Below are 22229 nucleotides of genomic sequence, written 5' to 3'. Positions count from 1 at the left end.
AGCTTGCCAAAGCAGTTTCGCGAGCTCAGCAGCCACGAAAGCGGTGGCCGCGAGGTCGAAATCGCTCGGACTTGTGTGGTCGAGGAGAGCGAGATGAGGCGAGAGGTTCGCCCACCTCCACCGCTGCTCGTCCGCCTCGCCGCAGCTCCAGTACCTTCACAAGCACTCTCGACAGTGCCCTCGACCCGTCCCCTCGCCCCAGAGCCGCCCCATAGCCTCGACTGCCTCGTCCCTCTTCATCTCTCGCCGACGCTCCCCGCCTTCGCTCCCGCCATGGCCAACAACGCAGGGTCCGACGCGTTCGTGTTCGACGACGTGTTTACCGTCGTCGCGGTCGACAAGGGTGCGTCCTGCTCTCCCCGACGTTGTCCGAGTCCGGGAGCTGACCCTCTCGACGAGCTCGAACAGACGGCAAGAAGTTCGACCGCGGTGCGCCCCTCCAAGATCCCTTCGTTGCCCTCAGACGGTACTGACATGCCCTCTCGTCGCCGTCGCAGTGTCGCGCATCGCCGGCCAGTCGCACAACAACGACATGAAGCTGACCCTCGACGTCTGTCCCTCTCTCTCCCTCCTCTCGCTCCTTGCGCACAACAGACTGACCCTATTCACGCGACTGACGCCAACTCGCGCACACAGATCAACACGGACCTGCTCACGCTGTCCAAAGACGCCGACTTCTCGCTCGCGCTCGCAACGACGCTCAACCCGGACGCGGACAAGAGCGGTGCGGCGGCGAGCGGTGGATGGAGGGCCGACTTGCAGAGCGGCTTGGCAGACGACTGGGAGTATGTCATGTACGGCAAGGTACGCCTCGCCTTCCCTTTCCTCGTCCCGCGACCCCTTTCCACCTCGAGCCCGCAGACCTGACCTCTCTCTCTCTCTCGTCGCAGGTGTACAAGTTCGACGAGGGCACGGGCGACGAGGTGACGGCGTACGTGTCGTTTGGCGGGCTCTTGATGGCATTGACGGGCTCGTACCGGCACATCTCGCGCGTCACGGTCGGCGAGTACATCTACCTCCTCATTCGGCACTAGAGCGCCGCTTGGAATAGAGCAGCTTGTCCGTTTCTCTCGCAGAGCAGCAGAGATATATAGAGAGCGTCGAGAGTTGTCTAGGTTGCACAGACAGAGAGAGTCTACCGCTCAGCACGCCCAGACGTGCAGCGAGTGGTCGTAGAACGAGCAGCTCGCGACGAGGTCCCTGCCCTCGCTCGTCTTCCCGCCATCGCTCCAGTCCACCCCGTACGCCAAGCTCTCGTGCCCGTCGAACCGCGCCTTGAGCGCCCCCTCGCCCGGCCGGACCCACCCTCCCGCGTCCTCTCCTGCCGCCGCCGTCGAGCCCGCCTCGCGCAGCGCGAGCCCGTCAAAGTCGACGACCTTGAAGCCACCGTGCATGGCGGCGACGAGGAGCCGCTGCGGGTCGGTCGGGTGCCACTTGAGCCGCCAGATGCCGCCGCCGGCGTCGAACGTCGTGAGGGGCACGAGCGGCTTGCGGCGGTCGAACAGGCGGACGTGCGAGTCGTAGCTGTGGAAGGGGGCATGGTGCGACGGTGGAAGAGAGTCAGTGACGCGATCGAGGCGCAGGCGAGGAGAGAGAGAGAGAGAGAGAGAGAGAGAGACGCACCTGCCGACGGCGAAAAGGTTCTCGACGTGCTGGTGGCTCTGAATCGTCGTGACGCCGCCCTCGAAGCTGCGCCAGTCGCCGAAGACGGTGAGTATGCGGTACAGGGCGTCTCGCCGGACCGAGAGCGACTCGACGCACCTGCGCTTGTTGACGAACGTCGGCGAATCGCACCCCTGCCGCAAGTCCCACCCCTTGAGCTTCAAGTCGTCGCCGCCTGTCCACACGGTCGTCGGCTGCCAGCAGTCGAACGCGGCGATCCACGGCTCAAAATCGTGCGCGTGCCACTCGTTCGTGACCGACAGGGACGACTCGCCGCCGAGCGTGCAGATCGAGCCGGACGAGAGCGAGACGACGATGGACGCCGAGCTGCGCGCACGAGATCCTCCGTCAGGGGCTCGTCTACAGGAAGAGACAGGAGAGAAGGCGCACTCTGACGAAGCTTGTCGCCGGGTCGACCAGTCGAGCGAGAGGCAGAGCGTCTTGTCGTCGGCGCAGTCGACCGTCTGGACGTGCGAGAGGAGGCCCTGCAAGCGCAAGCGTCAGGCGCGAGTCGGCCTGATCGAGGGACAGACTGGACGGACCGACTCGTCGTCGAGGCCGTGTAGCTGAACGTGGCCCTTGGCGTCGGCGACGGCGAGCGTCGTCTTGCCCTGGAACGGCTGAAGCGACCTGCGGTTCTTTGGACGGTGAGCGTCTGTGAGGGGCTCGGGAGGATCTGAGAGATAGCGCGCACCACTTGAGGTCGAGGATGGCCGGGCCCTCGATGCGCTGCTTCTCCTCGCTGCGGGGGAACTCGAGAGGTGAGCGCTTCCTCGCCGAGGAGGAGGGGACGAAGAGACAGAAGGGACGCACAGGTTTCGCCCCTCGCCGTCCACCTCGTAGAGCAGACACCTGCCGACCCTCGTCACCTCTGGGCTGCCCTGCTGCGTCTCGGCCTCGTCCTCCTCCTCGACGAGCTGCGCCTCACTCGCCGGCTCTGCTGCGCCGCCCTCCTCGCCCCGGTCCGCGCTCGACTGGGGCGCACCTGCTCGCTCGCCCTCTTTGAGCACCTGATAGGTCCCGCAGGCGAACAACGACGGGCGGCCGGGGCAGAACTCGAGGGCGCAGGCCGAGTAGTCGGTGTCGACCGACGAGAGCGAGGTGCACTGCATGGGGGCGTGTGCAGGGTCGGGCAGTCTTGCTGTGCGGGATGCGGTGGGAGGGCAAGGCGACGCGGAGCCCAGCGAGCTGCGAGAGAGGTGGATTGTCGTGTGGAGAAGTGCGAGAGAGATGAGAACGCTCTCGGCGAAAGCTCGACCTCGCCTCGCTCTCTGCAGAGCGGCTCGGGGCTGTCGACGACGGATCGTGATCCTTTGCAGCTATGGGCGAGAGAAATCTAAGCAAAGGAGGCCGAGAGAGGGAGAGATGCCCCGGCGAGCGCGAGCTCCTCCGGCTCGCCAACGTCGGCCGAGGCGGCACGACGTCGACGACGCGAGGACGGGCACGGCAGGCTGGTATAGAGGGACAAGGATGGTGAGGGAGGGTAGACGAGGGAGAAGAGGGGTAGAGAGATCCAGGAGGAGGCCGTCGAGACGAGGGCGCAGAAAGGGGAAGCGGTTGCGACGATGCGAGGGGGGAAACTACGGCAAGTTGGGGGGAAGGGAGACCGGGGAAGCATGACAGAAGAGGGAGGTCGAAAGAGGAGAACGACGGGGAGGTGCGAGAGAGATGTGACAAGGGGAACGAGAGGGAGGAGGGGCCGGGGTCGCTCAGACGCCGTACCGCTCGCGCAGGCGCTGCACGATGACGGGAGGCAGGTGCGCGAGCTGCGCGTCCCATGCTGCCGCCTCGGTCATGCCCTTGAACGCGTGCAGGATCTGCGAGAAGGCGGGCTCGAGTCAGTCCTCGGCTGCTCGCTCGACGAAGAGAGGGGACGAGCTTCGGGCGACGCACCGTCTTGAACATCTCGTTGAGCTGCTCAGATGGTCGGCTCCAGCGAGCGACGGCGTTGAGGAAGAACCCGAAAGCCTGGGCGATAGAGAGAGGGTCAGGGAAGGGTCTCGACGGGAGAAGGGGGAGGAGGAGGAGAGGCAGGGAGGCGGACGCACGGTCGAGATGCCGTTCGGGTTGACCTGGATCGCGGCGCAGATGCCCCGGAACGCCGAGTCCTTCTCCTCGTTGTCCTTGATGTCGGCGAGCGCCTGACACCACGCCTGGACGAAGACCTGGAGGTGCGGCGCGACGAGTTGCGGGCACACGATGGCGAGGCGGCCGATCGTGACGGCCGAGTTCTCGGTCAGGCTCCGTGCCGCCTTGCTGCTGATGAGGATGGGCACGAGGCGCTCCATAAGCGGGTTGACGTAGGGCTCCATGTCGGCGCCGGCCTGGAGCGCGATCTCGCCCGCCGCCCACGCCGCGTTGTTGCAGACCGACACCTCGGCGAGGCGAGGCTCGACCTCGATGTGCGACACGAGGACCGGCATGAACTGGGGGAGGAGGGGCTTAAGGATCGGGAAGCACGAGATGGCCGTGTCGCCGAGGAGGGCGTACGACGACTGGCGCACGGGCGCATCCGGGTGCTGGAGGCACATGGCGAGGAGGGTGAGGACGGGAGGGTCGCTCGCCGAATAGAGCTGCGTGATGGCCATGTTGAGTCCCTGCGTCAGGCCCGACAGGAGGTCGAGCGACACGATGAGGAATGTCTTGTCCGGCTCGTCGTAGTTGACCGGGTCCTGCTGGTACTGCTGCGCCTCGATCAGGCTCGACTTGACGAGGTTGATGCACCGCGAGAACACGGGCTCGGCGAACTGGCCAAAGCCCGGGCCGATGGCGATGACGACCGACGACATGCACTGCGGGCGCGCGAGGAAGGGGGCGTCAGGACGCCTGCTTGACGAGCGACAGGAGGCTGAGGCGGGAGGGGGACGAGGAGACGAGAAGGAGGAGAAAGGAGGAAGGAGAGAGGGGAAGAGAGGACGCACCTCGAGGAGCGGGATGAGGTCCGGGTCCGAGTCGTTGAGCGTGCTCCACTTCTGGATGAGCGGCGGCATGAGGATCTCGATGTACGGCGGGTGGTTGAGCGCGGGCCCAACGGCGTCGGCGAGGGTCCCGATGGCGTCGTACAGGATGAGGAGGTTCTTCTGCTGGTACTTGTTGAACGCGAACACGAGGTTGCCGAGGATGGACCCGAGGAACGGCTCGAGTTCGGGCCCGGCCTCCTCCTCGAGCGTCGCGAACGCCGAACAGCCGGCCTCCTGGACGCGCTTGTTGTTGTCGAGGCACATCTTGAGCAGGCCCTCCATGGCGGGCACGAAGAACTGCTGGCGGTGCTCGGGCGTCGCGTCCTCCTTGATCGTCCAGCTCGAGTACCGGCCGATCGTCCAGCACGCGATGGAGCGCACGAGGGGCTTGGGGTCGTTGAGCGAGTTGATGAGGAAGTTCATGAGGATGGGGAGGTGCGGCTCGATGCCGGTGATGCAGCCTGCGTGTCGACGAGGCGTCCTTGTCAGTGCGTGCTCGAACGGCCCACGCTACGAGGGGAGAGGGGGAGAGAGAGAGAGAGAGAGGAGGGACGCACCCTCGGCGATGGCTCCGAGCGCGAGGATGCCGCTCTCGCGGTCGAGCCAGTCGGGGCTGAAGAGCTTCTCCTTGAGGTACGGGAGGAGGACCTCGAGCATCTCGACCTCGAACGCGACGGCCATGACGTCGAGCGCGGCGGCGGCGCACTTGCGCAGGTTCCACTCGGTGTAGGCCTCCTCGTCGTCATCGTCCTCGTCGTCGTAGTCGTCCTCGTCGTCCTCGTCGTCGTCCTCGTCGTCTGCTCGCGCGCGCGAGTGCCCACCGGGCTGCGCGCCGTTGGCGCCGCCCTCGGCGTCCTCGAGGCGGTCGTGCGTGTGCGCCTTGGACGACAGGAGGTGGGGCTTGATGTCGGACGCCTTGTCCGGCACGGCGGCGTCGTCCTCGTCCGTGTCGAGCAGCAGGATGTCGTCCTCCGAGTAAACCATGCTCTGGACGAGGACGGGGATGACCTTGGGCAGGAACGGGCGCAGGTGGTTGACGAGCTCCGGGTCCTCGGCGAACGTGAGCCAGAACTCGCACGCCTCGAGCGCGACCTCCTCGTTCTCGATGTCCTGCGTCGAGAACAACATGAAGTCGACGACGTTGGCCATGTGCGGGACGAGGACGTCGGGCCGGGTCGCGAGGAGCTGGACGAGGGCCTGGCACACCGTCTTGCGCACCTCGGTCGAGTCGTCCGACGCGTGCTTGAACAGGCCGACGATGAACGGCTCGAGGTGGAGCGTCAAGGCGTTGTTGTCGGGCGAGATGAATTGGATCGCGCAGGACAGGGCGTAGTTGCGGATCTTGGGGTACGGCGAGTCGACGTGCGACAGGAACTTGGGGATCATGACGTCGAGCGGGCGCTGCCCATTCACCTCGAGCTGCTCGAGCGCCTTGGGGATGTCCTGGCACAGCTTGTCGAGCGACATGAAGGCGCCCTGCGTGCGCGCAAGAGGACAAGGGTCAGATCTGGCTCTCGCCGCCGCCGCCGTCAGACCTTGAGGAACAGATGGACGCACCTCCTGGACAAACATGTCGGACGAGTCGACGAGCTCGAGGAGGCGGCTCAAGGCCTCGAGGTAGTTTTCGGGCTTCAGCTCGACGACGAGCTGGTTGATGACGGTCGACACCGTGTTGCGGATCATGCTCGTCGGGTCGCCGATGGCGCCAAAGATGTTGGCCTTGACGTACGCGAGGACGTCGGGCTGGATGTCGTTGAGGTACAGGCGGATGTTGTTCTTGAGCAGGAGGCCGGCCATGGACCGCACCATCACGTCCTCGTTGGGCATCTGGGTGAGGATGAAGACCAGGTACGAGTTGTAGTCGGGGATCTTGTTGAACGACTCGAGGCGCTGTCGGAGCGCGACCGCAGGCGAGAGTCGGGCATGGCGAGGGCAAGGCCGAGATGCGGAGGGACGGGAGGAGGAGGGAGAGAGGAGGAGGGGAGGAGCACGCAGAGGCGAGTCAGCTCGCGCAGCTCGACGAGGCCGTGCGATGACAGTACAGGGAGAGGGTGCGCACCTCTTGGATGCCCTCCTGGACCTTGGTGTCGGCCGAGCCCGACTTGCTCAGGCAGGCGACCAGCTCCTCGAGCCCCTGCTGCTGCGGCGCCCAGCTCATGTTGGCGAGCGCGTGGTCGTTGTAGGCGTGCTGGAGAATGTGCTGGAGGTGCTACGGCAGCTCCTGGTGGGCGAGGGACGTCGGCCGGGGGCTTGACGCTAGGGAGGAGCGAGGACGACGAGGGACGACAATGCGAGTCGTGCGGGTGCGGCGGGGCGCTGGACGGGTGATCTGGCTGTCGTGAAGCCGCTCGAGCGGGTCGGCGAGCTCGTGTGCGGGCTGGGACGAGCGCGAGAGGGACGCGGGGTCCTGCGCTCTTTCTCGTCGAGCCTGCGGGGCGGAGGTTGGCCAACACGTCTCTCGGTGCACGAGGGGCAGCGTGCAGCTTGAACGTGCAGGCGACAATGTACTGCGAATTATGCAACGCCAGACTCGTCCTCGCCGTCGACCCCTTCTCGCGCCTTTTTCTCCTCCGCCTCGACCCGCTCCTCCTCCTCGATGACCTCGATGTCGAGCGGGAAGCTCAACAGCGCCGCGATGCCCGTCAACTGGTTCAGTTCTGCGAGCGGCGACGACGAGAACGAGTCAGTACGTGGCGTTCTCGAGCGTCGGCGGGTCGAGCGGCGAGGGCAAGTTGCCGCCAGCCGACTCGCCGCCACAGTGGCGCTGGAGGAGAGAGGCACAGAGGACCCACGTTGACCCGACTCGTGCATCGACGAGAACATGAGCACCTCGCCGCCGTACGCCTTGACGTCCTCGACGAGCTTGACGAACATGCGGCGGCGCGCGACCGACGGCGCTCTGCTCGAGCAAGTCCTCGTCAGAGTCGGACCGTCGACGTCGAGACGGACCGAGGAGGGCGCGAAAGGACTGAAGGGACGCACCGGAAGAGCTCGTCCGAGACGAGGAGCTTGCTGATGGCGCCACGCTCGGCCGCCCGCAGGACGTGGCCCTCGCCGTACCACGCTCGCAGCGGGTTCTCGTCCAGCATCTTGAAGAACCTGCGCAGGAAGGAGAGAGAAGGTGAGGTGCCCGCTCGATGTAGGGCTGGAGAGAGGGCAAGACGACGCACTTCTCGAGCATGACGCCCTCTTGCGCGAACTTGGTGTTCTTGAGCTGCGACGAGACCTGCAGGAGCGGTCGCTCAGGGTCGGCTCGCTCGGCGCCGAGCGTGAGGGAGAGGACAGAGGGCGCACCTCAGGGCTTGACAATATCTGAGTGAGCGAGTGGACGTGGTGCGTCGGCGAGTGCAGGAGGAGGAACTTGCTCTTGGCCGACAGCAGCGCCTTGTTGCCTTGTCGCTGCGGGTGCCTCACGGTCAGGACCTCGTACGCTCGGGCGAGAAGAGGAGGGCGAGGACGCACCACCGCCTCCTCGATCAAGAACGAGTGCACGGTCTCCTTGGTGAAGCCGGGCGACGCGATGATGAGGACCTTGAGCTCGTCAAAGTTGAAGTGGCGGGTCGCCGCGTCGTAGACCTGGTTGAGGAACTTGCCGCTCGCCTGCAGGGTGCGACAATTCAGGAGTCGGCTTGAGGGCGGGCAGGAAGGAGGGAGGGAGGGGGGACGCACTCGCTCTGCGCCCAACGCCGTCCCGCCGCCTTTCCGTTTCCTCGGCACGGGCACGTCGATGCGCTGCTTGATGATCGTCGTGTGGTTCGTGATGATGCAGATGTTGGCTTGACCTGCGGGCGGCGAGGTTCAGCTCAAGGAGCTCGAGCGCCCGACGTTACCGGCTCAAGAGGAGAAGGAGAGGGAGGGAGGAAGCGGGACGCACCTTCTCCACAGACGATGGCGCCAACGTCTGCGCCTCGCCCTGGCTCGGTCATCTCGCGCAGCCGCTCCTGCGCGACCGAGTCCCACTCGCCCTCGCCCTTGATGATGCTGAAGTCGCGGCCGATCTCGAGGTCGAGCGTGTGGTAGGCGCCCTTCTTGACGTGCTCGTTCTCGCTCGTGATCTTTCCCGAGACGTGGAGCGTCGTCGTGCCGGCTGTGCCGGACGCGGCGGCGGCAGAGGGAGCCGAGGAGGAGGACGGGTCGGACGCGGCGGCGGCGGCGGCATCTGCCGAGGCGGCGAGTGCTGAGTAGAGGACGTTCTCGACCTGGATCGTCAGACGAAGGTGGACGCGGTGCGACGAGGTCGAGCCAGTTGCGCTCTCGCTCGTGATGCGCCTGCGAGCGAGGTTTAAGGGTAAGTACAGGGCCCGTTCGTGCGAGTGGACGGGGACGCAGGGCGCACCTGACTGCAGACCCTCGGAGCTCGTCGCCCTTGGAGATGAGGTTGTAGGCGTGCCACATGTCCTCATCGTCTTGTGCTGCGCGGCGGGGAGGGAGGAGGGGAGGGTCAGCTGTGATCCAGGCTCTGCGCTGTCTCCTGCGCCGTGCCCTGTAGAGCTCAGAAGTAGTCGCGCCGCCATGGTAGCCCTGCCCCGAGAAACAAGGGCGACAGTCGAGGCGAGATCAGGTCGGAAGAGGAGAGGGGACTGACGACGGAGGGTGACAAAGCCGCTGCCGTCGCGCTCGATGTGCTTCTTGACGAGGAGCATGTCGACACACTGGCTGCTCGATCGGACGAGGCCGTGGCGAGGACGTCGAGCTGAGCCAGCTGGAGTTGAGAGGTACCTCATCGCTCAGGCGGCTCACCCAGGTGGCTCGGGCTGGTCGTACTGCATGGTGCAATCCACTCGCCGTCTTTTCGACAGTAGCTCCAGCCCATCGGCCGCTTGCCCCAGGGTGAGTGCCGCCCGCTGTCGCCAGCTCTCCTCCGCCGCCGCCCTGGACGGCCGGCTCTCTCCCTCCCACACCATCCAGCTCGAGCCATGTCTCCCTACGGCGGGTCTATCCAGACGCCAGAGCGCAAGGGCAAGCTCGTCCCGCGGTCGTACCCGCTCCCTCGACCTGGCGCGTGCCTCACCGTCTTCCCCGTCCGACGCGACTCTGTCCCCGACCAGCTCGTCCACTTCCTGCGCGACACGTTCAACGACACCGTGCGCGAGGGCAAGACGTACCCGCAGATGAGCGAGCTCTCCCTCAACGAGTTCGTGCGTCCCGCTCCCACCCCGTCCTCGACCTCGCTCTCTGCCTCCTCTTGTCCGCGCGCACTGATACTCAGCCTGGCCCCGGCCTCGTGCAACAGTGCGCCTACTTCTTCGGTGCGTCCCGCTCGCGTCCGCCTCTGTCGAGCTGTTGTCCGCCTCCCTGACCCTCTCCTCCTTCCCCCACTTCCCCTCCCCGACCCTCTCTACCTCGACCCCGCGCCGTTCATACGCTCTGCAGCCGCCGACTGCTTCGTCGGGCTGCTCGACACCGCTCCAGCAGACCTCGGCGACGTGTCGGCAGGGCTGGACCGGGACGAGGGCTTGACGCTCGAGAGCGTCGCTGCCGGGCGGGACTGGCGGGAATGCGTCTTGGGCATGTACTGTGCGTCCCGCTCTCTCATCGTCTTCCTCCTCTCGGTGTTACTGAGCTGATCTCGACGGCGCCCACCTCTGCAGACGTCAAGGTTCGTGCGACGACCGCGCCCTCGTCGAGCCGGATCGAGCCGCCCCGTCTACAACCCAGACCTGACGATCCTGCACCCTCGAACACCTACAGCCCAACTACCCAGGTCGCTCGTCGCACCTGTGCAACGGCGGCTTTGTCGTGCCGTCGGTCCACCGAGGGTTGCGCATCGGGTCGACGCTCGGACGGTCGTACCTGCACTTTGCGCCGCTGTGCGGGTACCGCGGCAGCGTGTTCAACCTCGTGTACGTCAACAACGTCGCGTCGGTCAAGATCTGGGACGCGCTCGGGTTCATGCGGGCGGGCCTGATCCCCGGAGCGGGCAACCTCGAGGGCAGCGACGAGTTCGTCGACGCCATCGTCTTCCACAAGTCGTTCGTGTGAGCTCGTTCTCGCCCGACACAGCTGCATTATCATCGCCGTGTACGGGCCATGCTTGCGAGAGCGATTGCGAGCGAGAGCGACGGACGAGGCGGTGCGACCGGCGTCGGCAGCTTCGGAAGAGGCGCGAGCAGAGAGCCGGCAGTCGAGGAAAGCCTCCCTGGGAGAATCGGGCGGGTCGACAGGGTCAAGATGAGCGTCGTACGGCTGCCCACGCTCCCAGGGAGCGTCGTCCGAGTGGAGCGAGATGGCGAGCCTGGCGGCCCCACTTTCGCCACGAGGAGGAGGACGCGGCCTCGTCGGTCTCCCCTCTCTCCTTCCTCCCCACCACTTCATTCCTCGCCCCTCGTCGCCAGGATGAAGACCACCCTCACCCTCCCCTCGGCCGTCTTTGCTGCGCTGTACTACGCCACGCGCGGCGCAGCCACCCCATTCCCGCCTGGCGCCGCCGCCCTCCTCCCCGACACCTTCGAGCTGTCGCCCCTTATCTCGCCCCCGCCGCCGACCTCGGACTATGACGCCGTCGCCCACACCAACTCGCACATCGTCCGCGACTCGTACATCATCGTCCTCGACGACTCGCTCGAGGACCACGAGGTCGACCGGCACCACGCCCACGTCGAGTCGCTCCACCGCGCCGACCAGCGCCTGCGCAGCCTCAAGGCCCAGGGCGCGCACGACGGCGTCAAGCACAAGTTCCACGTCGGCGGCAAGAAGAGCCGCCGTCACCGCGCCCACAAGCAGCGCAAGAACGAGCTCAAGGGCTACGCCGGCTCGTTCTCCGAGTCGACCGTCGACGCCATCCGCGCCATGAAGGGCGTCAAGTACGTCGAGCGCGACTCGATCGTCCACGCCTCGGACGTCGAGAAGGGTGCGCCCTGGGTGCGTCCTCCTCTCTCTCCCTCGTCCTCCCTTGCCGAGTGGGGCCGGATGGCTGACTTGCCGGTCACGCGATCCCTCGTCCCTCCTTCCTCGCTCCTCCTCGCACCTCGCAGGGTCTCGCCCGCATCTCGCACCGCAACACGCTCTCGTTCGGCACCTTCAACCGTTACGAGTACGAGTCGCAGGCCGGCGAGGGCGTCGACGTCTACGTGATCGACACGTGCGTCCCCTCCCTCTCCCCTCTCCCTTGCGCCGCTCGTCCCGAGAGCTCACGAGAACCCTCTCTCCCCCCCTCTGCAGCGGCGTCAACACCAAGCACATCGAGCTCGAGGGTCGCGCCAAGTGGGGCAAGACGATCCCGACCGACCCGGACGAGGACCTCAACGGCCACGGCTCGCACGTCGCCGGCACGATCGCGTCCAAGACGTACGGCGTCGCCAAGAAGGCGACCGTGTACGCCGTCAAAGTCCTCGGCGCCGGCGGGTCCGGCACGATGGCCGACGTCGTCGCCGGCGTCGCGTGGGCCGCCGACCAGGCCGCCGCCAACGCCGACCTCAAGGCGCAGGGCAAGAACCCCAAGCACAAGGGCTCGGTCGCCAACATGTCGCTCGGCGGCGGCAAGAGCCAGGCGCTCGACGACGCCGTCAACGCCGCCGTCGACGACGGCCTCCACTTTGCGGTCGCTGTGCGTCTCTTGCTCCTCTCGCCGCCTCTTCTCTCCTTCTCTCGGCCGTCACTGACCTTTCTCCTGCGTGTCACAGGCCGGTAACGACAACCGCGACGCTTGCGGCTACTCGCCCGCCGCCGCCGAGGGCGCCATCACGGTCGGCGCGTCGACCATCGCCGACGAGCGCGCCTACTTCTCGAACCACGGCAAGTGCGTCGACATCTTTGCGCCGGGCCTCAACATCCTGTCGATCTGGAACTCGGGCAACCGCTCGGTCAACACCATCTCGGGCACCTCGTGCGTCCCGCCTCCTCCCCCTCTCTCTCTCTCTTGTCGACTCGGTCCTGACCGCGCTCTGTCTGCAGGATGGCCTCGCCGCATATTGCCGGTCTCGCCGCCTACATGCTCGGTACCGAGTGGGCCAAGTCGGCTGCGCTCGAGGAGGCTCTCGCTCTCGAGATGCAGCGCGAGCCGACGTTCGCTCAGGCGATCGGCCAGTTTGCGTTCGGCAAGGCGGGCGGCCTCGTCGGCAAGCCCGAGAACCACATCCTGTCGCCCAAGGCGCTCAAGAAGGCCATGCTCAAGGTCGCGACCAAGGGCGTCCTCCACGTGCGTCTCTCGCTCTCTCTCTTCTACCTTCCCTCACGACCTCATTCCTGACCTTGCGCCCGGCCCCGCTTCACAGGACCTCCCTGCCGGCTCGCCCGACATCCTCTCGTTCAACAACTACACGGCGCCGGCGTCGCACACGGCGCCCAAGCGCGGCAAGTGGCGCACCGAGGAGGCCGTCCGCGAGGTCGACGCCGTCGAGTCCTCCATGGTCGAGGCCTACATCGAGGAGCTCAAGGACGAGATCGCGTCGCTCAAGCACGACCTCCTCGCCGAGGTGTCGGACCTCGTGCACGAGCTCCAGGACTCGGCCTAGAGCGCTCGCTCCTCGTCGGACCTCTCTCTCTCCCCTCCTCTCTGCACCTTCCGTCGGCAGTGCAAGTATACCGCGCACCCTCAGGTATTCCCTCCCCTCTTGCCCTAGCTCGTCCCCTTCTGCCTCGTCGTCGCCCCACCGTACAAACTCGCCACAATGCCCTCTCGTCTGTCGTCGCTCCCCTCTTCGTTCCCTTCCCCTGTACTTTTGTAGCGCCTGTCCGGCCCCGTTGAATCTGCAAGTCACTCGAGTCTGCATGCGCGCGCGAGCGAGAGCGGCTAGCGAGAGAAGCTCGACGGCAAGGCTGCGCTCGAGCCCGCTCTCCCTCTCTCTCTCTCTCTTTCGCTCCTCGCGCCTCCTGCGCACTGTGCCCGCTGCGGGTCGAGAACGTGATGGCGAGCGAGGGCGTGGCGGGAGCATCTCACTGGGTTGCCGAGGAGGCGCCGCGAGCGTTTGTCGACGAGCAGCTCGGGTTCTTGCGGCAGCAGAAGCTTTTGTAGCTGAGGACGTGACAGCTTGTACAGCGACAGAGTGCCTCGTCTGCCTGAGAGAACCGCCGTGAGCCGTCGCAAGCCTGCTCAGGAATAAGAAGCAGCCAATCAGCGGCGATCCGACGTAGTTGGGCCGCCAGTTTGAATCAGAATCTCGAAGCGGGAGGTCGCTTTCCGGCTGTCGACGGTCTCTCCTGCGCACGGTGCGCTCGGACAGAGCGTCGAGACGTCGACAAGATCAGGTTCCGCGGTCGGCGGCGATTCCGGGAGAGTGTCCGCTCGACTTTGCGCTGAGGAGGAGGTGGAGGAGGAGGGACTCGATTTCTCGCTGTACAACCTCGCTCTTTCTCGACGATGCAAGGCGGGATCGACCTATCGAGACGAGTCCTCAACGGTGGGCCGTCGCTTGAGGTAAGCGAGAGCGCGTGAGAGCGACGCTGCCCTCTGCCGCTAGCCGATTCGACTCGAGGCCTTCTCAGTTGCCCTTTCGCTCGCTCGAGCCAGACGGGACAGTCGCACAGGAGAGTGACCGAGCTGAACAATACAACACGCCGGACGGCGACCGACAGGGTCACTACTCGCGCTTCTGCTTCTTGGCGTACCGCCCTCCCTCGGCCTTGCGCTTCTCATCCCTGCCCTTCTTCGCGAAGAACTCCTTCTTGTCCTCCTTCTCGCGCTCGCCCCGCTTGGCGTCCTCCCTGCAGGTCGGGGAAAGGACAAAGTCAGTGTCGGTCGCAAGGACAGGCTGCGGCAGAGCCGCGTCGGGGCGGGAAAGACGAGGACGCACTTGGCGAGCTTCTTGGCGCGCTCGGCCTTGTTGGCCTGCTTGGCCTCCTTGCGCTTCGACTCCTTGTCGCGCGAGATGGCCTGCACCTGCTGCAGGAGCGAGAGCGCCTTCTTCTCCTCGGGGTCCATGACGACGGCGCGCTTTTGCAGGTCTGCGAGTCAGGGAGGGAGGGGAACGACACGCAGAGTCAGTAACAGGGACGACAAGGACGAGGACGAGAGCGAGACGGGGCGCACAGGTCGATTCGCGCTGCTTGGGCTGCATCTTGGGCTTCGAGGCGAACGGCAACGCCGACTGGAGCTTGCGAGGCACCTTGAGCGTGTTGAACCGGCGCGTCTCGCGGTGGATGGGCTGCGCAAGGGGGCAGAGAGGACGTCAGGAGGTGTACGACGAGAAGGAGAGGGAGAGAGAGAGAGAGAAAGGGAGGGACGCACCTTGTACAGCGAGTTGACGTCCTGCGTGAGCGCGACGCCCTGGTCGCGACGGACCTCGCCCGTGAGGCGCATGCCGGTCCAGGCCGTCTTGTCGCGGAGGAGGAGGTTGCCGACGGCGTTGTAGTACTGGCGGGGCTTGATCTGATACCACGCTCGGAGGAAGACGATGTCGCTCATGAGGACCTTGTCCTCGAACGCGGCGCGGTAGCAGCCCTCGGGCTTGGCGAGCGCCTTCTTGACCTGGCCGCGAATGCCCGACACGGTGCGCACGTACGCGCCCTCGAACTTGGCCACCTCGAGCGACGACGAGAACATGTCCTTGACGAACGCCGTGTTCTTGAAGATCTTGTACGGCGTGCCCGTGAGCTTGAGCTTCTTGACGATCTGGGTCGTGCCGTTGATGTCGGTGACGACGCCCGACGCCGACACCCGGAACGACGGCGTCTCGGGCGACAGGCGCGTAAAGGCGCAGAAGCCCGTGTTGGGCGCCGAGATGGGCCCGTAGAACGTCGCGAGGCAGTGCATGTGCTCGGGCGTGTACTTGAGCATGCGGTTGCGCGTGCCGTCGTCGAGCGAGTAGATCGGGACCGTCTGGAACCGGCGCCAGCCGAGCGAGAAGATGAGCGGGTCGTTCGTCTTGAGGATCTTGGGGTACCACCGGTGCTTCTTGATGCGCACTTGGACGTAGCCGAACGACTCCTCGTGCGCGAGGAGGTGACCGACGATCATGGGCGTGCGCGGGTTGAAGTTGGTGACGAGCTCGCACGGCACGTTCGAGATCTCGAGGCGCACGTACGCGCCCGGGCGGTAGCCCTCGACGAGCGCGCGCGTCTCGGCGTCGTCGTCGGCAAACTCGTCGCGCGTCGCCTTGAGCTTGCGCTCGATCTCGGCCTTCTGCTCGCCGTAGAAGTCGAGCTTGTCCTCGTCCGAGTCGTCGTCGTACTCGGCGTCGAACTTGCGCTTGAGCGCCTCCTTCTTGTCGGCGATCTCGCGCGCCTTGCGCTCGTCGTCGTCGAGGTCGTCGAGCTCGGGCGGGAACGCCGAGCCGGCGCCGTTGGCCTTGGCGGCGCCCTCGTCGTCGTCCTCGAGGTCCTCGAAGTCGCCGCCGGCCTCCTCGTACGCATTCTCGCCCGCCGGCGCGTCGCCGCCAGTGATGAACAGGTGGCGGATCGAGTCGAGGAACTCGTCGTCGTCCCATACGCCGAGGCTCGCGAGGTTGACGGGCGCCCGGAACTGGTCCTCGTCGGCGCCCGACGCCGCGTCGCGCGCGAGGCTAAAGATGTCGCCGTCCTCGTCCTCGTCGTCGCCGTCGGGACCGAGCGCCTCGCGACGGGCTTGGGCCTCCTCCTGCGCCGCGACCGTGTCCTCGGTCTCGCCGGCGGCGACCTGCGCCGGCGTGAGCGTCGACGCGTAGATGAGGCGCATCAGGTTGCGGCGACGGCCGACCTGCATCGTCGCCGCCGCCCGAGCCGACAGGTTCTTCTTCCACTCGGGGCCCTGGTCGTCGTCCGAGTCGTCCGAGGCGATGTCGGCGCCGGCGTCCTCGTCGTCAAAGTCGAGCAGGCGGGCGCCCTTGCCGCCGACGACGTCGTCGTCGTCGTCGAGGCCGAGGTCGAGGTCCGAGTCCGACTCGGCGTAGGCGATCTCCTCGGAGCGAGGACCGGCGCCGGCGCTCGCTCGCCGCTTGCGGCCCGACGTGCCCTTGCCGCCCTTCTCGAACGCGAGCTCGCCGTTGTGCGCCTCGTCGTCGTCGAGCGGCGCCTCGTCGTCCGTGTCAAAGTCGGCCTCGCCGACCTGGTCGTCCTCGTCGCTCAAGCCGTCGTACTCGGCCGGGTCGTGGTCGCCGACGGCGTCGTCGAACGCTGCGCGGCGCTGACGCTTGACGGCGGGACCGTCGACAGGTGCTGCCGACTGCTGCTGCTGCTGCTGCTGGTCGTGGTACTCGGCGGCCGTCATGGGCTTGGACGAGCCAAAGATGCGGATCTGGCTCTTGGCGACGCTCTCGGCGAGCGTCTCGTCGGCGTCCTGCAGGCCCATGACCATCTTGATGCCGTCGCCGCCGTCGATCGCGCTCGCGTCGTCGTCGCCCTCGCCCTCCTCCTCGCGCCGGCGCGAAAAGGTGCCGCCTGTGTTGATCCACACGCGCTCGCCGTCCCACGTGACGCCCTGGCCGCTGCCGCCGCTCATGGGCGCGTAGGCGACCTTGTTGCGGTCGCCCATGCGGCGGCGCTTCTCCGAGTCGTTGGTCGGGAGCGGGCACGGGTCGATGAGCTCGAGCATGCGCGACACCTCGAGGGCGTCGACGCCGCAGCCCGGGATGTGGACCCGGACCGAGTTGCTCGCGCCGGGAGGGCGCAACGGGACGCCGCGCAGGTAGCCGAACAGGGCGATGGTGCGGTCGGCCTTGGGGTCCTTGCGGACGATCTCGCGCGAGGTGAGGTCCTCGAACCGGTCGGTGAGGAAGTACGAGTGGCTGTTGCGGAACGCGAGAGGGCGGAACTTGGCGACCGAGATGAAGCTGTGCGGCGGGACGAGGTCAGGACGCCTCTAAGGGAGATGGCGAGGAGGAGGAGGGGGACGCACCGGCTGAGGTTGAGGATCTCGCGGTCCGGGTAACGGCCGTTCATGACGCCCGACAAGTAGAACATCTTGGCGCCGTCGTAGACCTCGGTCCAGAAGCGCTTCTTGAGCCGCTTCTTCTGCGCCTTGAGCGCCGCAGGGGTCTTGACGAGGTCGAGGTGCGTGAGAACGGCCATGAGCTTGGGCATGCCGTGCGACGAGAGCGCCGAGAGCGCCTCGAAAGTTTCCTGCAGGCGAACGAGGTGCGTCAATATGGGCGAGAGAGGGGGGGCGAGGGGGCGAGAAGGGGTGGGACGGACCATCTCGAGGCCAAAGCTGCCGTCAATCATGAGGAGTACGAGGTCGGCGACCTTGGCCGTGTCGATCATGGCGCTCAGGTCGTTCGGGACCTCGATGAAGGTGAGCCGGCGAGTCTTGCCTGCAGAAAGAGAACGAAACGAGGAGGGTCAGTTCCCGCTCGCAACGAGTGGCACCGGCGAAGAGGGGACGCACCCGAGACGACCGTGACGGGGCCCTTGATGTCGACCATGGTGTTCTTGGTGTAGCGACGCACGAGAGACCGGATCAGGGTCGTCTTGCCGACCTGCAGAGGCGGAGCGAGGTCAGCAGCTGCGAGGGTTCGCGGTCGACGAGAGGGGCCACGAGCGAAAAGAGGGGGGACGCACACCCGAAGGGCCCATGACGGCGACGATGACGGGCGGGATCTCCTGCTCGACGCCCTTGCCGCCCTGGCCGGCCGTGCCGTTGAAGGTGCGGTCGACGGCGGGGACATGGAGGCGGGTCTGGTCCTTCTCGACATTCCTGCGCGCCTGCTTCTCGGCCCTGCGGAAGGACGAGCTGATAAAGGCCTGTGTGGGTGGGTCCTCGTGGTCAGCGGTGCGGTGTGGGAGGAGCGAGGGCCTGTCGACCGCGCGAGAGGGAGATGAGGAGGCGGACCTTGGGGTTGTTGCCCTTGCCCGGCCCCTGCTTCGGGGCTTTGGCCGGCCTGTGGGCACGGTTGCTCTGCTTGTCGCCGTCCATCGCTCGCAAGCCGGGTGCGAGGTGGGAGTGGTCGACGAGCCGAGGCGCCGACTCTCCGCTCGAGCTCGTCCTCGGGTGCACCGCCTCGCTCCTCTCTCTCGGTGAGGGACGCACAGGGACGAGCAATCACTCAATTGCTCTGCACAGCTATCCAAGGTCTACGTCTCCCACCGCTACCGCCGAGCTCGCGCTTTTTGGTCTGGTCCCGCCTCCCCGCTCGCTCCGCTCACCACCTGCTGCCAGCGGGGCGCTCACCGCCCGCACCGGCACCGGGCGCACCCTGGCGACGACTCGGCGGCACCCACTTGCCGCCGGCACCCGCAGCGGGAGCCGGCGCGCCCTGGGGCTGCGCGGCGCCGGGCGTCGACGGGCGCGAGCTGTCGGGCGACGACGCGGCCGGAGCGGGCGACGCGGCGCCGCCACGCTGCGAGGGCGGGACCCAGCGGCCGCCGGGGCCGGTCGACGAGGGGCGCTCGGGCGCGGGCGACGCGGCGGCAGCGGCGGCCGGGGCAGGGGGAGCCTCGGCGCGAGGCGACGACCGCGGCGCGAGGTTGAGGCGCGGGCGCTCGCCCGACGGCGACGACGCGCCGGTCTCGCTCGAGCGAGGCTGCAGCTGGAAGCGCGGGCGCTCGCTCGACGGCGGGGCGGCACCGGACGGCGGGGCGGCGGCGGCGTCGCGCTGACGGCGCCACTCTGCCGAGCCGATCGGGGCCGGCGTGGCGGCGGCTGCGGCAGCGCCGGCCGGACGGGCAGCAGCGCCGCCGCCAGCACGGCGAGCGAGCGCCTCCTCCTCGCGCTGAGCCTGCTGGCGCGCCTTGGCCATAATGGCGTCCTGCTCGGCCTTGCGCTCGGCGAGGCGGGCGGCGGCCGCAGCCTTGGCCTGCTCGTCGGCGGCGCGGCGACGCTCCTCGATGCGCTCGCGCTCCTCGGCCTCGCGCGCCTCCTGCTCCTCGCGGTAGCGAGCCTCCTCTGCGGGACGGAGAAGAAGAGACGGATGTCAGGGACGGGCTCGTGCGAGTCGAGGGGAAACGAGAGGAGGAAAGAGTTGGGACGCACCCGCCTCGCGCTCGGCACGCTCGGCCTCGTCCTTCTCACGCTGGATGGCGGCCTGGCGCTCCTGCTCGAGCTTGTCGAGGTGCGCGCGGCGGCGCTCGGCCTTGGCCTCCTCGAGCTGCTCCTTGAGGCGCTCCTGCTCGCGCTCGAACGCGGCGCGGCTCTCCTTCTCGGCACGGGCACGGAACGCCTCGTAGTCGGGGAGGATGCGCTGCAGGCTCTGCTTGATGGCGAGCCCTTGGGCGTGCTCGCGCTGCGACTGCTCGGCGCGCATGACCTGGGCCGCCTCGAACGCCTCGCGGTCGCGCGTCTGCTGGCGCTGGTAGTCCTCGGCGATGAGCGGGATCTCCTCCTTGCGGAACGCGCGCTCGAGGTGGTCGAGGCGCTTGTACGCCGTCGCGAGCTTCTGCGCGAGCGACTTCTTGTCCTTCTCGATCTGCTGCACCTGGAGCTGGACGAGGTCGCCGGCCGACAGCTCGGGCAGTTTCTGCGGGAGCGGGCAGAGAAGAGTCAGTAGGCGCTTGGGACGAGAGAGAGAGGGAGGGACGGGAGAGGCGGGACGGACCTGCATGTCGACCTTGAGGCCGCCCTGGATGAGGCTCTCGGCCACCTTCTTGGCCTCGTCGGCCTTGACCTTCTCGACCTCCTTGCGGATGCGCTCGAGCTCGCGCTTCTTGAGCTCGTCCTTCTGGCGCTGCTGCTCCTCGTCGGCGAGCTGCTGCGCCCTGAGCGTGCGCAGGTGCTGCTCCTCCTTGTCCTTGCGCGCCGCCTGCTCGTCGGCGAGCTCCTTGCGGCGCTGGATGATCTGGACGCGCGCGAGCGCCGTCTCGCGCTCGTCGGCGACGGCGCTCGACAGGTTCTCGAACGCGGCGGCGCGCGCGGCGACGGGGCCGTCGGTCGTCGCGGCGGGCGAGCCGACGCGCTGCAGCGTGTCGTGCAGGGTCGACGCGAGGCGCGCGAGGTGGGTGCGCAGGAGCGCCGACTGGGACGGCTGGAGCGCGTCGTGCGCGTTGGACGCCGTCGACGCCTCGTCGCCAAACAGGTCCTCGGTGAACTTGATCGAGCCCGAGGCGTGGTCGAGCGTCACGTCGACGTCGCCGCGGCGGCACGCCTCGGTCACGTAGCGCTCGACGCGGAGCCGGGTCGAGGCCGCGTCGGCGTCGGACGAGAAGCGCGCGAGGCGCACGACGCGGTCAATCTTGAGCGACGCGTACACCTGGGCGAGCTGGTGGAACAGGCGCGCGAGGACGACGTCCTTGAGCGGGGCGACGTACCGCGCCGTGTCGGGGTTCTTGTCGAGCTCGGCGAGGATGGGCTCGATCTTGCGCGTGATCGACAGCGGGTTGAAGTCGACCTCGAGCGTGTGGTACAGGTCGCGCAGCTCGGGCGAGACGCGCTTGAGGACGTGGCGCGCGAGGGCGTCGTTGAGGAGCCCGCCGCGGGTCGGCGCCGCACCGAGGCCGATGAGCGACGCGAGGCGGTTCAGGCGGCCCTTGCCCTCGCCCTCGTCGGTGCCGTCGACGCGCTTGGCCGACTCGACGCCCGACCCGAGCGGGACGGCGAGCGCGGCGAGGAGGACGCGGCTCGCCATCTTGTCGAGCTCGGCGTCGGTGCCGTCGGCGCCGCCGGTGAGGGCGACGCGGGCGGCGTGGAGCGAGTACAGCTTGCCGTACGCGGCGGCGTGGAACAGGAAGTTGTTGCCGACGGCAAAGACCTTGGCCATCTTGTCGTAGAACGACGCCATGACGGACGCCTTGGGCGCGCGCTTGCTCATGCCGACGAGGGTGTGGATGTCCTCGGCGGTGCGGAACGCCTCTTGCCACAGCTCGAGCTCGACGGCCGTGTTGAGCTGCTGGAAGCGCGTGTCGAGGTGGCGCTGGAGCGTGTCGGGCTCGTTGAGGTTGATCGAGTGCGACTGGTGCGTGTACTTTTGCGACGACGCGAGGTGCGAGCGCAGGGTCTCGCACAGGCGGCGGAACTCGGTCTTGCGCTGGTGCTCGAGGCAGAACTGGAACGCCTCGTGGCAGACGGTCTGGTACAGGACCTCGAGGCGGGCGTTGTTGCGCAGGATGTCGAGCGCGGTGCGGTACGACTCCCACAGGAACCGGAGCCAGGGCGTGACGAGGGTGCGGTACGTGCGGTCGCGCGTCTTTTCCTCGGACACGGCCGACAGGAGGAGGCTCTCGGGCGTCTCGGTCGCCTCGAGGTCGTCGAGGTCGCCGTCGGCGGGGGCGCCCTCGATCTCGTTGACCTTTGCGAGGGCGTCTTGGAGCTTGGCGCGCGACAGGTCGAGGAGCTTCTGGATCGTGACCTCGACCGACTGGACCGACGTGTTCTGGGCCACGTTCTTGTACAGGATGAGGCCGTCCTTTGCGGTGCGGCCCTTGCGCAGGTCGACGCACAGCTCGAGGAACTTGAGCATGATGGGCTCGAGGACCGAGAGGGGCGTCATGCGGAACCGGCGGCTCGAGAAGACCTCGGAGATGGACGACAGGGCCGCGAGCGGCTGGCCGACCGAGAGGAGCTCATCGGCGCGCTGTGGGCGACGAGGGGGTGGGTCAGTGACGGCTCACGGGACTGGGGTGGATCCTGGCGATGGTGGGCGCGAGGGCGAGGCGAGCGAGATGGGAGGGGGAGGGACGCGTGCGAGATGGGGGCGACAACTCGTCGCGGCCGCCTCCTGGAGGGCGAGTGGCGGGCTCGATGTGGGCGAGAGCACTGCAGCTCGGCACGCAGGGGGCAGGCGCAGGCGGTGAATCTATACTCCAAGTGGCGCGTAGTATTGCGAG

The 22229-nt window shown here is 67.4% G+C and overlaps 8 protein-coding genes across 8 annotated transcripts in view; 3 read left to right on the top strand and 5 right to left on the bottom strand.

Annotated features, from left to right (window-relative positions):
• The first annotated feature begins 137 nt into the window (after positions 1–137).
• Positions 138–1074, top strand: RHOBADRAFT_65946 (uncharacterized protein). Its single transcript, XM_018418828.1, has 5 exons — positions 138–343; positions 409–429; positions 498–550; positions 637–804; positions 891–1074. Exons 1-5 carry the CDS (start codon positions 274–276, stop codon positions 1032–1034), a joined length of 456 nt encoding a protein of 151 aa, XP_018274639.1. The 5' UTR covers positions 138–273; the 3' UTR covers positions 1035–1074.
• Positions 1075–1093: 19 nt separating this feature from the next.
• On the bottom strand, positions 1094–2774 carry RHOBADRAFT_33287 (uncharacterized protein; the record flags this gene model as incomplete). The annotated part of the gene is made up of 8 exons (XM_018413099.1): positions 1094–1524; positions 1624–1689; positions 1762–1989; positions 2053–2147; positions 2205–2292; positions 2357–2404; positions 2476–2615; positions 2673–2774. 8 exons carry the CDS (start codon positions 2772–2774, stop codon positions 1143–1145), a joined length of 1149 nt encoding a protein of 382 aa, XP_018274638.1. The 3' UTR covers positions 1094–1142.
• A 597-nt stretch (positions 2775–3371) lies between these two features.
• On the bottom strand, positions 3372–6780 carry RHOBADRAFT_10799 (uncharacterized protein; the record flags this gene model as incomplete). The annotated part of the gene is made up of 7 exons (XM_018412007.1): positions 3372–3479; positions 3556–3630; positions 3711–4454; positions 4584–5083; positions 5180–6098; positions 6180–6512; positions 6682–6780. The coding sequence occupies 7 exons, from the start codon at positions 6778–6780 to the stop codon at positions 3372–3374; spliced, it is 2778 nt and encodes a 925-aa protein (XP_018274637.1).
• Positions 6781–7096: 316 nt separating this feature from the next.
• RHOBADRAFT_65945 (uncharacterized protein) lies at positions 7097–9306 on the bottom strand. Its single transcript, XM_018418827.1, has 10 exons — positions 9208–9306; positions 8959–9034; positions 8497–8891; positions 8292–8404; positions 8085–8222; positions 7917–8021; positions 7793–7848; positions 7605–7721; positions 7415–7521; positions 7097–7279 (listed from the first exon to the last, which is right to left on the bottom strand). The coding sequence occupies exons 1-10, from the start codon at positions 9263–9265 to the stop codon at positions 7137–7139; spliced, it is 1308 nt and encodes a 435-aa protein (XP_018274636.1). The 5' UTR covers positions 9266–9306; the 3' UTR covers positions 7097–7136.
• A 230-nt stretch (positions 9307–9536) lies between these two features.
• On the top strand, positions 9537–10673 carry RHOBADRAFT_33277 (uncharacterized protein; the record flags this gene model as incomplete). The annotated part of the gene is made up of 5 exons (XM_018413098.1): positions 9537–9760; positions 9856–9871; positions 9996–10139; positions 10214–10221; positions 10314–10673. Coding segments are annotated over 5 exons (683 nt in total), but the record flags the coding sequence as incomplete, so codon positions are not given.
• Positions 10674–10948: 275 nt separating this feature from the next.
• RHOBADRAFT_51037 (uncharacterized protein) lies at positions 10949–13335 on the top strand. The gene is made up of 6 exons (XM_018415621.1): positions 10949–11483; positions 11597–11703; positions 11784–12168; positions 12245–12447; positions 12516–12759; positions 12836–13335. Exons 1-6 carry the CDS (start codon positions 10959–10961, stop codon positions 13073–13075), a joined length of 1704 nt encoding a protein of 567 aa, XP_018274634.1. The 5' UTR covers positions 10949–10958; the 3' UTR covers positions 13076–13335.
• Positions 13336–14087: 752 nt separating this feature from the next.
• On the bottom strand, positions 14088–18387 carry RHOBADRAFT_51036 (uncharacterized protein; the record flags this gene model as incomplete). The annotated part of the gene is made up of 9 exons (XM_018415620.1): positions 14088–14264; positions 14354–14504; positions 14590–14704; positions 14788–17305; positions 17371–17594; positions 17667–17785; positions 17860–17950; positions 18033–18215; positions 18304–18387. 9 exons carry the CDS (start codon positions 18385–18387, stop codon positions 14141–14143), a joined length of 3609 nt encoding a protein of 1202 aa, XP_018274633.1. The 3' UTR covers positions 14088–14140.
• A 226-nt stretch (positions 18388–18613) lies between these two features.
• Positions 18614–22229, bottom strand: part of RHOBADRAFT_31158 (uncharacterized protein) — a gene marked incomplete at both ends in the record, with an annotated part of 4818 nt that continues 1202 nt past the window's right edge. The window contains 3 exons of the mRNA XM_018412948.1: positions 18614–19354; positions 19496–19927; positions 20006–21976. Coding sequence (XP_018274632.1) covers positions 18614–19354; positions 19496–19927; positions 20006–21976 — 3144 coding nt within the window. The remainder of the gene's footprint in view (positions 19355–19495; positions 19928–20005; positions 21977–22229) is intronic.

This window comes from Rhodotorula graminis, assembly GCF_001329695.1.
Source record: "Rhodotorula graminis WP1 unplaced genomic scaffold RHOBAscaffold_1, whole genome shotgun sequence".
NCBI classification, from domain to species: domain Eukaryota; kingdom Fungi; phylum Basidiomycota; class Microbotryomycetes; order Sporidiobolales; family Sporidiobolaceae; genus Rhodotorula; species Rhodotorula graminis.
Note: the sequence above shows the minus strand (reverse complement) of the source record. Positions and strands in the feature narration are given on the sequence as shown.